Source organism: Platichthys flesus, chromosome 14, assembly GCF_949316205.1.
Source record: "Platichthys flesus chromosome 14, fPlaFle2.1, whole genome shotgun sequence".
NCBI classification, from domain to species: Eukaryota; Metazoa; Chordata; class Actinopteri; order Pleuronectiformes; family Pleuronectidae; genus Platichthys; species Platichthys flesus.
Window position 1 is genome coordinate 20016303 of NC_084958.1, and position 12460 is coordinate 20028762.

Here is a 12460-nt window from a genome sequence, read left to right on the forward strand (position 1 = left end):
ATGGCATCAGAAGGCGCACTGGAAATTGGTGGCAATTGTGGGGACCCTGCTATTGTTTTGGTAGAGATAACAGCGTTGAGGCCGGGAGGCGGGCCTTATTGTTTAAAGGAAGACCCCCCCCCCCGCTGCCAGTGCCAACCCAGCTCAAGGCCGCATCGCCTTTCTTTACTGTGGTGGGATGAGCTGGTGTCTGGTTCTTTTATTTGAAGACCTCCCTCCCTTTGAGGAAAAACGTTTACAATTACAAATAGTTAAAATAAAATAAATATTTAGACGTAGATTCTAATTATCTATTGATTTTCTGGCTGAAAAAATAGAGTAGAAATAGAACTAAAACATGAACGTGACTTTGTGCACTGCACTATTTCACCGCTATTTTCATGTTCAGTGGTTCTCATAGGTTGTGAAATTGCATGCTTAGGTAGGGGATGAGGAAAGTGTCCAAATGGGCCTGTAGAGACTCTGGCAGATGAGAAGCTAGGAGTTAGCCCTGGTTATATTCTGCTGCTGAAGTTTTACCAGTGTTCCCTCAATGCTTCTCATGCAGAGACCCTGTGGCTAACATTAGCATGCATGCTATTGTCAGATATTAAAAGCGACGGTTAAAAATGTTCACTTCAGAGGAACAGTCAATCCTTGGTGACCACATCTCCCAATTCATTTTGTCATCCGGACTTCTGCTTTTGTTTGCTACCACTAAAAATAATTACAGTTTCTTTCAATGCTTGCACCACACTCTGCGTTGTGTTTACATTTACTTCCCCATGAGATCATGTGGAATGAGATCACGTGCATTACTCCCTGATTGCTCCCCCTGGCACGCTAATCTTAATAATATCCTGTCGTGTGTGTGTGTGGGGGGCGATGAGCCATTATTTTCAAGTCTTGTAGTGTGTGCATGTTCGAGATTAGAGAGCAGATAATCTGCACGGTTTCTCCTCAAGTGTGTGATGCAAACGGTTTTCAAAATCGGTTAGGATTCTGAAACTCCTGCAGTCTGAGCCGGGCTTTGGTCAAAGAAAAGTCGGCTAAGCTCGGCTGCGTGGCACTAATGTTATCATAAGAGGATATTTCCCCGCAGTAACGTACACACAACTCGGGTGGGAGGGAGGGGCCCCTGGGTGCGTGATGTGTCAAATACATGGCCTTTTGCTATTTGTGCACATGATGCATTGGGAGATGTTTCATCATCTTGCTTGTGTTTTTCTTTTTTTAAGTTGAAATGATTATTTTAGAGAGGCACTACATGGAGCATTTTCATCATCTTTCTTCATCCCGGATGCTTCTCCACACAGTGCGTGTGCGATTTTCACTCAATTTCATTCCAGTTTGAAGAAGGCCGATTTAAACTTCAACAGAAACTCATCCAGAATAAGCCGCTCCTCTGCATGCTGGGTATATGTTGTACATACCATCAATCTTTGCCAAAAAACTGCAGGTTTAAGTGGTGACTCAACTTTAACACAATACAGTCGCTCAAACATTTTCCTTTTAAATTAATGTCACCCTTTAAATTTACTCTGTGTGTGTGTGGGAGGGCGTCCCATTGTGTTCTAACAAAGCTCATTGTGTGTCCGGCGCGGGGAGAGACTACTCTAATCCGAATCTTCAGGTGGCCTGATAGAGGTTACAGCCTCGGCTCCCCCCACTGATAACAACAGGCAATCAACTGGCCTGTCTGGACACGCGATCAGCTCGACATGAAACAAGCCTCAGCAGCTCTGGTCACACAGTGCTACTTGGGAAACAGCCGCAGGGCTTTACGGAGGGGGCAAGGAGGCCACATTTCCCCATCAGCATCCCTCCCCCTCCCCCTCTTTACTAGGAGGGGGTGGTGGTGGTGGATTTACACCCGCGGAGGAAGATTATTTTCTTTTAGACGTGTCTGTCAGAGTCATACCACGATGATGACGCATTGTTCCCTGTCCAGAAAGAGTCATCACCTCAAAAAAGCTGCAGATGGAAACAGAAACTTTTTTTCCTTTCCCAAGAGAAACCTCGGACTGAACAAGATGAGCGCAGATGATCCTCAAGTCTCTTCATCACAATCCAGAAGGTCAGAAAACATAAAATACTAACAAAATGCCTGCATTGCTCAGCCGCCTGCAACCTGACCTGCGACAGGTGCAATTGTTTGGTCCGGATTCCATCTGCAAACACTAATTTCCCCCTCGTTCCAAACAAACGCTGCATTGCTGGGTGCCTCACTGTCTTTCCCAGGCCTTGTTTGGAGACAGAGCGGGGCCCCAGACATCACACAGACAGTAAACAGCAGGCACTCCATAAACAGCTCCACGCTCTCGGCCTATTAGTGAACCACACTCTGTGGGGTCTGCGCCTCGCGGTCAGGCTAATTCCTCAACACTTCATTACATGCTTTGGGGGGGGGGGGGGGCTTCAGAGCAGGTGCAAAACCAGAGTGCATTGTTGAACCAACAGAGTCCATCGGATGTCACAACATGAGAATATGAGAAATAAAAGCCACTTTATATTAAACAATCCAAAATCGTAGAGTTGAGAAACAAATCTACTTTCTATTTTGTTTCATTTTTACCAAATTTAACAAGTACAATTAAGGCTGAAAACTGTCTACTAATCAATTTGATTCCAAAATAAAGCGCGTTCTAGCAAGACCCAACAGTCCCTATAAATTCAACCAAGCCGTACAGCAAAGCCATTGCAGAACCATGATTTGTGATTTATTCATCATAGTATTAAGAAAGGGATTAAAAAGTTCCTAGATCCAATCCTTTGGTCTGATTAATTCTATATTTCCATGTGCAAACTATTTTGTGGGAATCCCTTCAGTAGTTTTTCAGTAATCCTGCCGAAAATAAACAAACCACTGACCAACCAACAAACAATGACAAACAAACAGGCGCACGGGGTTGAAAATATGACCTTCATGTAGGAAAATAGGCAGATCACATTTTACCAGGACCCCAGAGGACATTCAAATGATTTATTATGTCCCATCATATTTAATTTACTCGCATTTAACAAAAGATAAAGCAAAACCTCACTATCGACGAATTAATCAAATCAAATCGGCTAATTGACAACTTTAAGAATCTGTGGGTGACTTCACCTCAACGCATTGTTAGTTCGACGTTTCCTGAATTAATCTCCACCAACCTGGATGAATGATGTCACCTGAAACAGCATGGGAACATGCGTGAGTTCATTGGGCAAGAGAGGTGACTAACTCCTTCAGACATGTGAATCAGCTCCAAGAATTTGCTACGCCAAGTTTAACTGTGTCTTTGTTGTGTCTCTTATCAGAGATGACTAACAACAACAAAAAATACCTCTCAGAGCAGCATCACAAGTCTCGGCTCCCTCCTGCGCCAGCCTGAGTCGTAAATTTCCGCAGGTCGGACCAATCGGCAGCGGGCGACATCCCCGTGCTAGCAGGAGCTCCAGCGGCCAATCCACCCCTCGCCATGACCAATCTCCTACACAAACATCTACAGCCCATAACCATAAATCCCACCCCAGGAAACACACCCCGACCACAAGCTTGCACAAAAACATCCTTCAGCATCACAGGGGAAAGTTACAGCCCAACAAATCTCTCCTTTCTTTCTCCTAAGAGCAGCAGGCCATTAAAGCATTATGTGTTAGAATTGGGCTTTTCTCTCGACTGAAGGCACCACCCACAAGTGGCCACTTCAGTTGGCACAGGGGCACTTGTGTGAGAAGGGTAGACATTTGTGGCACTAACTGCCGGATTTATTTTGTACAGGGTAGGGATGGCTTTTAAATGGCGAGTAAACTGGGACTGTGAAATGGTTAAAACACAGAAGATTGCCTCGTTCTACAAGATAGGAAGCAGTCAATCGTTACCTCTGATTACACTGGGAATTTACAGAGATCCCAGGCTTTTTAAATTGACTCAAAGCAACTGAAATGTCCAATTCTCATTCCAACTGCAGTGTAAAGAGCGCTGAGCAGAGAGGAAAACCACTTTCTTAAAATTGTTATCACAGTGAGTGAATGTGTGAATGGACATTTTTACTAAATATCAGTCAAAGGGAAGAGTCGACCCTTCTGACCACAGCCACGATTGAACGGAGCAGAAGAGCCCATTTACGCCTCCTAACATCTGGCCTTAGTTGTTAGTGAGGAGGAGGTGCAATTTATTCCCAGGGCTGACTCAAGTCAGTAGTGGCGGGTATTTAACGGCTCCGGGCTATGTTCAGCAGCGATGGAAACACGACACCCTGGTTGAACACCTATTTTTCTTACATAGCACCGACACATGTCATGGAGGGAAAGCTTGTTGAGTAAGGTAAGAGATTAAAAAAGGTTACACTGTAAGATCTTCATGGGCCACAATGAATCTTTCTACTCAACAATCTAGTCTATACTGGTCAGTGGCCTTTTGGTGTCAAATTGATATTAGAGCCTGTTGCTGTAGAACTTTGAACAATGCATTTTAACTGGAGTACAGCCAGATCTTATCAGAGTGTGGCGATGACACATCAGTTGAAAGCAGCCACAGTTTTCCTAGTGAAATAAAGCTCAACCCGTCATGTTCCTCCTCGTGCACAGACTTCAACTGTCCCTCCTGGCAGCACAACAGTGTACCAAGAATGTTTTCTGTATCATAATGGGAGGTAACGTGATCCCGAGTTTATCTATGCTCAAACAAACTGCACAATGCACACCATACATTGAATAAACAACCTTTCCAGCTCACGCTCAGCTGTGCAGAGATGTTTGTTCTACCCTGAAGTGGAACTGTAAAAGCTTGTCTTCTCCTTTTCCACCTGCGGCTACTGGTACGCAAACCAGACTGTCCTGAGTAAAGAAAACTTCAAGGATGTACAGTTTAAATTGGCGCCCTGATGTCCTGGCGACAGAAGCCATTTAAAGTTTAAACCTCACCCTGATGAGCTCTGTAAGACTCCTCACCATCCATAACTTAATAACCAACGCACATTTTCTCAAAACACATTCCTAAACATTTTTGGGGCTTGAAAATGAGGTCAAACCACTGAGATACTTGTAACAATGACATTTATAACATATTGCGGGGAAAAAATTGATATTTTGAGGTGAAATTTGCAGCTTTTTCATTCCTCTGTGGTCGCCACAATAAAAGCAAAACTAAGCTGTGAAATGGTGAAGTACAGAGCTTGTGCAACAGTGACATTTTGTAAAGACTCTTTAGTTGATAAGCAAAAGAACAAATTCCTCTAAGTAACAGTTCATATTTACTTCAAATGACTACAACTCACACGCTTTGATTGCCTCAGGGACAAGTGTCCTTGCTTTACATTTTCGTAAATGAAAGACAAGCTTTGAGCAGATGATCAGTTCAGCTGCAGTTATGACCACAAATCTAAGCTTAATTTATTTAAGGAGAGTCTCTGCAGTCAAATCTGCCTCACACCTACCATTAGTCTATTGAAGGCACTATAGCCACAAGTGAACATTTGTTCTAAAGGAATGCAGAGTATGCAGGAGAGTTGGGGGATGGGAGGGGGACAGCGGCTCGGCTGTGTGTGCAGAGGACTATTTTTCATCCTGATTAAAACCATTAACCGGCCTGTCTTCAGCTACACACGCTGAAATGAGAACTTTAGAAAAAGGACATAAGACGACATATTTATCACGTTTCTTTTTTTTTTTTCGAGTTTGCCCTGAAAAGCAGTAAAATTACTACACGTCTATTATTACTATAAAATCCTTGTCATATCCTCCCTGTCTGTTTTTAAATCTTATTTATTGAATGGCTTTTACACAATTATTAGGTGTTTATCTTTGTATTCCTTTAAATCATATGCCCTATTTAACTTGTTATTTTTGCACTTAGTAGCAGCTGTTTCAAAATGTTATAGATAAACGAAGTTATAAGGTAAAATAAATGTATTAGTAACATCGGGGTAATTGGAGCCCCGATGAGTGGGACACCACATGGAAGTGGTCAAAGATCATCTCAGGGTAACAGCGACATGAGGACAGGGGTCACCTACTCCGTCAAAACTTGCACGGCCTTAAATTCCTCGACAGCTTTACAATTGCTGGGAAACAATTGTGTGACTAAGAGGCCAGATATGAGAGAAAGTGTAAATCTACACCACAATCTGAGCCCAGTGGATGGTGTCAAGTTGAGGGTGTGAATCATTGGTTCTACTTTGCAGCTAAAAGGATGTCCGTCAAGTAAACATGCTTGTATGTGATGCCTCCAGCTAAAAACTGGCGGGTTCTCGCTAGAGGAACAAAGAGGAATCTTCCAAGCTAAATCCTCCACAGGGTTTTCTCTGCACGAGGAACTACGTGACTCACTGAGACCAAACCTGCTTCTCGGCACAAGGAATACAAGCCTGCTGCCAGATCTCAGCGGGGAGCACGCCTATCAGCGATAAAAAAGCATAACGTCGGTTTCACACAGTACTCCAGTGTCAGACCTTTTCCAAAATATGAAAAGAACAACACCAGAGTTGGCATGTAGCGTAATAACCTCCTCCCCACTCACTGCCTTGTTGCTGCAGCTTTACTTAACTTCATGGAGGCCTGAAGGGTCTTTTCAAGCAAAACACACTGTAAATCACACATCAAACACTATAGGCCGAGACTTAGTGCATGTAGGTATGTATCTTCTGGTATAGTCACAAGGTATAAATGTTAAAGGTTATGTTAAAGACATAACCTTTAACATTTAATAATTTCTATTATGACAATTCAATATTGGAAGTGCAATCATATAATAATACCACGTATAAAGCACTATAGATGTAAATAGCCTGCTAAATCTGTGGAAAGCAGACCTCTGACTGTTCTTTTTCCAGACCATGTGACCTCCCTGACCTCCCAGACAAAAACAGAAAAGTCATTAATCACATCACACACATTTTGGATTGTTAACTCACACACACACACACAAAGAGCAGGGAGGAGACAGACGTACAGAGATCGACAAAATCCCTGTAAAAAATAAATCAATCACTTAATGTGGCTTTGGAAAATGAACCTGTCTATATAAAAAACTGTCTGCTAAAGAAAAACAATTTTAGGTGAGAATCGGCAGCTGTCTTTGAGAGACAACCCACTGGATTGTTCGAACGCCAGCAAACGGGAGCCAGACTAATCTCCAACAATTCTCACAGTGTAAAAGTAGATGGGAAACTGGAAACTGCTTAAGTAGTTTACACACACACACACACACACACACACACACACACACACACACACACACACACACACACACACACACACACACACACACACACACACACACACACACACACACACACACACACACACACACACACACACACACACACACACACACACACACACACACACACACACACACACACACACACACACACACACACACACACACACACACACACACACAAACACAAACACATGCACAAGAGCTCCAAACTGTCGCTCTCTAAATCCAATTTTAACATTCCGTTTGTTTGTTTGGTGTTGACTAGATCAAGGTGTGTATTTAAAACTGGGAGAATTACTGACAAAATGAATGTTCTTAAACCAGAGACGTCTTCCAGCACTCTTTGTTCCGAATCATTGTTATATCCAATTAATTTTTCATGTTTGACTGGACAGTAAACCACATAGTAGCAGCCTCTTCAAAAAGTTGGATCACTTGCGTCAGTGTCTAAGAGTAAAAACAAACATCAAAAACAAACCATCAATCTAGCGGACAATAACTGAGTGACATGGGGGGGGGGGGGGGGTCATATATATGCTATGATTTCATCCCCACCTGCTGAATAGGAGTAGTTGTACTCGGGGAGGCAAAATATCCCAAATGTTTTTGTGATGGCTCAGAACAACAGAGCGCGGGGCTCACTCACAGAGGCCTCACTCCTCCAGCCAGAGGAATGGCTAAACAACTCACTCCCACTGCCAGAGCTTCACACTGTAGGTACAGAGTCTCTCAGCAGTTACAGTAGGAGCCTCAGCAGATGAACACTGGCCTTATCTAGTTACCCACACAAGGAAAATATGTGTACAACGGGAATGTGAAAGCATAATCAGAGATCTGCTCACATGAAACAAGGTCCTGCCTTTATAAATGACATAAACAATACTTAAGGGTTGATTGATTAATCAGTTAATTAAGTACATTAAGTTGGACAAAGCAATGACTTCGGGCATTGGGAAGCTGAGAACTCTTGATGAGTGATTTCAAATACACATTGGTTTGTAAGCAGTGTCTGAGGCCTCTCTGATGTTGGTATTGAAACATCTCTGATATTTTATAAAGTCAAAGCGCAGCCAGCAAAAGACTGATTGACTGGTACTGAAAGAAACAGGGGCTGCACACAAACAACAACACACAGTAAGATTATCATCAGTCCAACACCGGGTGTGCAACTTTGTGGGTTAAGTGTTTCCTCATGTCTTGCAAACAACCGCGGGCCATCAAAAACCAATCGAGAAAAACAAAGAGAGACACAGCGTCAGCTCTGATGTCGGCTCCACTTGTGCACTTGTGTGTAGCGGTGTGTGGCTGAGTGTAGCTGTTGAACACACCAGCAGCACCGCAAGCACTCCTGCATGTTCACAGGGAGGCGCTTATCACACTATAAACTGACACTCCACAGGTTGTCTGTCACAAACTCTGGTGCTCTAGTTATCAGTAACATAACTAAACAACACACAGAGGCTTCCTGGACATTTTATCCAGAGCAAGTGAGTCACAGAAAGCATCAAAGCAGAACACTGACAGTGCTGATGTGCTTCACTAACATCAAGTACACAACCATGTTCACTGTAACACGATCTCAAAATCCTTGAGGAGGGTTGGACATTTGTATTTGTCATTCCTGTCGGCGACAAGTCACACGAACAACATTCATTCATCAACATTCATTCTCAATGTACAATGGAATTTGCCAGTGGAGAATTTCAGCAATCTGCCTCATTGGTAAATATCAGGTTTTAGTGTCAGCTCCTCAGTTCAAAGAACAATGGATCCTTTCTGAAGACATGGTCGACAAACACACGTGGAGAAAATGCATTGCAGAAAGAGATAGAAAGTTCTCCACTGACAGTAGCCTCTTCGGACCAAAGGGTAACGTAGCTGATTGACACTGTCGATTTTAAAGGCACTCACTCAACTGGACAAAAGTCAAACTTTCATGCTCTTATCGTGGTTTGGATAACGCGGCATCAACGATCAACTGATCCAACACGAGTCTCACCGCTATCTGAAGTCTGTTGAAACTCCTTCTAGCTTGCAAACTGAGGTAGAAGTAGGCAAGGGGAAAGTGAGCACTTCCGCACTTCCTTAGAATTCACACAGATGTATGTGAAGAACCGTATGTGTTACCAGTTTCTATAGATTCATTTTCTTTCCGCCAGTGAGGCGTTTTCCTGTGTTTCACGTCCTGGACCCCTATGAGCCCCCCCCCCCCCCCCCCCCCCCCCGCATTCCAGCTGCTCCTGAACTCACCTCTGCACTGGAAAGCATCCTTGAGGCTGAGCAGCACGTCGGCGAACCCTCGCACATCGTTCACCAGCTGCATCACGTACTCCGGGTCCACTCCCGGCGCCCCCACCAGCCGAGACGACAGCCCCATGCTGCTCAGAGGGTTGGGGCTCTTGGAGCTGCGGCCCGCGTCCAAGGTCTTGGTGGACCGGGACGACAGGGACCCCGTGTGAGACTTGGGGAGGTGTCGTGGCCGACCCTGGGCTTGCATTGTCCCGAGGCCACCACTGCTGCTGCTGCTCTTCCGGAGCATCACAGCAGCCAGTGCAGCTGCCCCCCCCCCCCCCCTCCCCCCGCTACTATGGGGAGGACAGCACTGATCCCTGGACGGCTGGAAGAAAGAGACAATGATGGGTGAGGAGGATGCATGTGATTGTATCTCTGTCCAAAAGTATGTAAGACCTCTTATATGTGTGACAGGTGAACTCTTGAACCAGTGTCCCAGGGCTGGATGATATGGCCCAAATGATGTCAAGATAGAAATGATAATATCAGTCAATATGGATAATTATCATAATAAATGTCCCATTAATACATCTTGTAGTGTTTAAGGTCTGACTTGACGGTTTAACTGAGTGCAGGTTGTGGTTTTAAACTTCTTTATGTGCTGCGAATAACGAATAATTTGAATGATTTTACAATCTTAGATCGATCAATGATGTGCTGTATCTTGTAGAATGTATACGGGCCCGCAGCAGGAAGCCCGACAGCTCGCATCGGGGAAGTTAGTCACCGAATTAACAGACATGAGCGGGAGTAGGTGGGTTAGATGTTATCAATTGCGGCTACGATACATTTTCGGTCAATTTCCTTAGCCGTAGTGTGCGATCATTTAAATTTTAGTTTTCTTTACCCTAGAATGGGCCCTTTATATTTAAATACTTTATATGTACACCTGGAGCAGATCCTCTTGACGGAGGCCGCCATGTTTTTTTTTTACAGTTTGAAGTTTTAATGACAGTTAAAGGTTTGGGAGGGGGGGCGGGTATTCAGCTGCAATATGACACCTCACCAGTAGATGTCAATAACTTCCATACACTGAACCTTTAAACTTTTCTCAAAGTCTTTGAATGATCTCACGTTTGCGGTAATGAGACTTGTTTGCATTATTTACGTGAAACGCGTTGTAACGTTGAGCAAAGCTTAAATGCTAGCTAGCGTACTTTAACGCCATGTTTGATGTTTAATAACGGGGATAAGTCAGTCAATCAAAACTACAGCGATACTTTTTCCACACAAAACCTCAACTAAGTTCAAATCAGATCAGGTTTCCACAATAACGAAAAACTTGCGCGAGCTCAACGTTTGTTTCTTTGCGCCCAGTTTAGAGAAGTGATGCTGCGGTAGAGACGCATCGGACCCGGGTCATAAACAGAAGGAGAGAAAAGAGAGACGCTGTTTAAACTCACCTGCTCGGCGGTTTACTGACATAATGGCGGCGACGTCCGAACACTTTGTCTAAGATCGCCCGTGGAACGACGACATTTCGCTTCCAGTGCAGACGCAGCGGCGGGGCGGCGGAAAGTTGATCCGCTCATAGGCTCCGTTCGCCGGGAAGAAGAAGAAGAAGATTCACCGCAACTCTCGGCTCACTCGTAGTTTAGCAGTCGCTGCGTCACATGACCTGCCACAAGCGCTCCGATTCGCTAGAGCTGCGGTGCCTTCATGTGCAATCGAAGGTTTTGAAATCAAAGACCAATTCCACACATAAATAAACATCGGAAAAACATCTTCACTCGAGCTGCAGTTGTTTTAAATTTGATTCACGTGATAATAAAGTTTATATTTGTTACAAATATGCGTTCTTAAGATGCTTTCTGTCATTTGTATTACATTTTGTCAACTGAATGGTGATTCTTCCGATTGTCCGTGAATGTGCTGAGGCGTTTATTTTAAGGGTCACATCAAATATGGCCTGTTTTATTATTTATAATCAGGTGAGTAAATTTAAATGTCAAAGTTACAACGTTTGTTTGGCAAATGTGCAAAATGTCATTCATATATTTTAATATATCCGGTTGTCGTTTGCTCATAATGTGACTAAATATAAGAAGAAAGTTCAGTAAATGTTTATAAAGAAAAGTAAAAATCTTTTTCTTTACTTCAGCCTTTAACTAGATCTTAAAATGTTACTTTTTTTTTTTTTTCGTTCCTTTCCTTTTATTCCTTATATGTATATTTCATTATTGGTTCCAAATTCTACATGTTTTTAATGTTTATACTTGAAATCCTTGTATGTGTTAACCTGCTTGGCAATACAACAAGATTCTGATGTTCCTTAAAATCTGTTTTCTTAAATAAATCAAATTTTAACCTGATTTTATTTTCATAAACATGCTTTTGTTAATATAAGTCATCTATGTTGTATACAAAGCACTTTGAGCTGCATTTCTTGTATAATTGGTACTATACAAATAACGTTTTCTATTATTAATATTATTTGGTAAAAGTTTTGACAGTAACGAAGAGCATTCAAAGGACAAGTATTCCTGATTTTAAAGTATATGTCTTCAAATAACTTTAAAAACAAATGCACCATAAGCCTCTGATGTATGATTGACCTGTTTATCGTCTTTAGCCCTTAATTCATACATTTGTAGTTTAGCTTTTTGTCATTTCTCAAGTATTACATAACGATCATATACAAATGTACTTATCTGTTGTATTGTCATGAGTAATACTTATAGTAGTAGTATTGGTACTTGTACTCATAATACCACAGCGCCTTGGAGTAAGACTAGATCAAATACTGTGTGATCCTAAATTTCTATTCTACTATATTCTCAAATTGTTGGTCAGTAAAATTAATAATCAGTCTCTTCAATATGATTAATTTAAAGGTAATTCAAAATAATCAACCAAATCAATCAAGTGCTGCTACCACTGCTGCCCCCTAGTGCACAGATATAGCAATTGATCTCAGTGTTCGTGAGATTCTACTGTTAGTCAGAAAGTTAGTGTTGCATATATTGATTGTACATACCA

The 12460-nt window shown here is 42.7% G+C and overlaps 1 protein-coding gene across 1 annotated transcript in view; it reads right to left on the bottom strand.

Moving 5' to 3' along the window:
* LOC133968588 (rho GTPase-activating protein 29-like) overlaps positions 1-11047 on the bottom strand; it is a 29280-nt gene extending 18233 nt beyond the window's left edge. Inside the window, exons 1-2 of the mRNA XM_062404724.1 lie at positions 10885-11047; positions 9440-9806 (exon numbers count right to left, since the gene is read on the bottom strand). Coding sequence (XP_062260708.1) covers positions 9440-9728 — 289 coding nt within the window. The 5' untranslated portion in view covers positions 9729-9806; positions 10885-11047. The remainder of the gene's footprint in view (positions 1-9439; positions 9807-10884) is intronic.
* Between the last annotated feature and the right edge of the window lie 1413 nt (positions 11048-12460).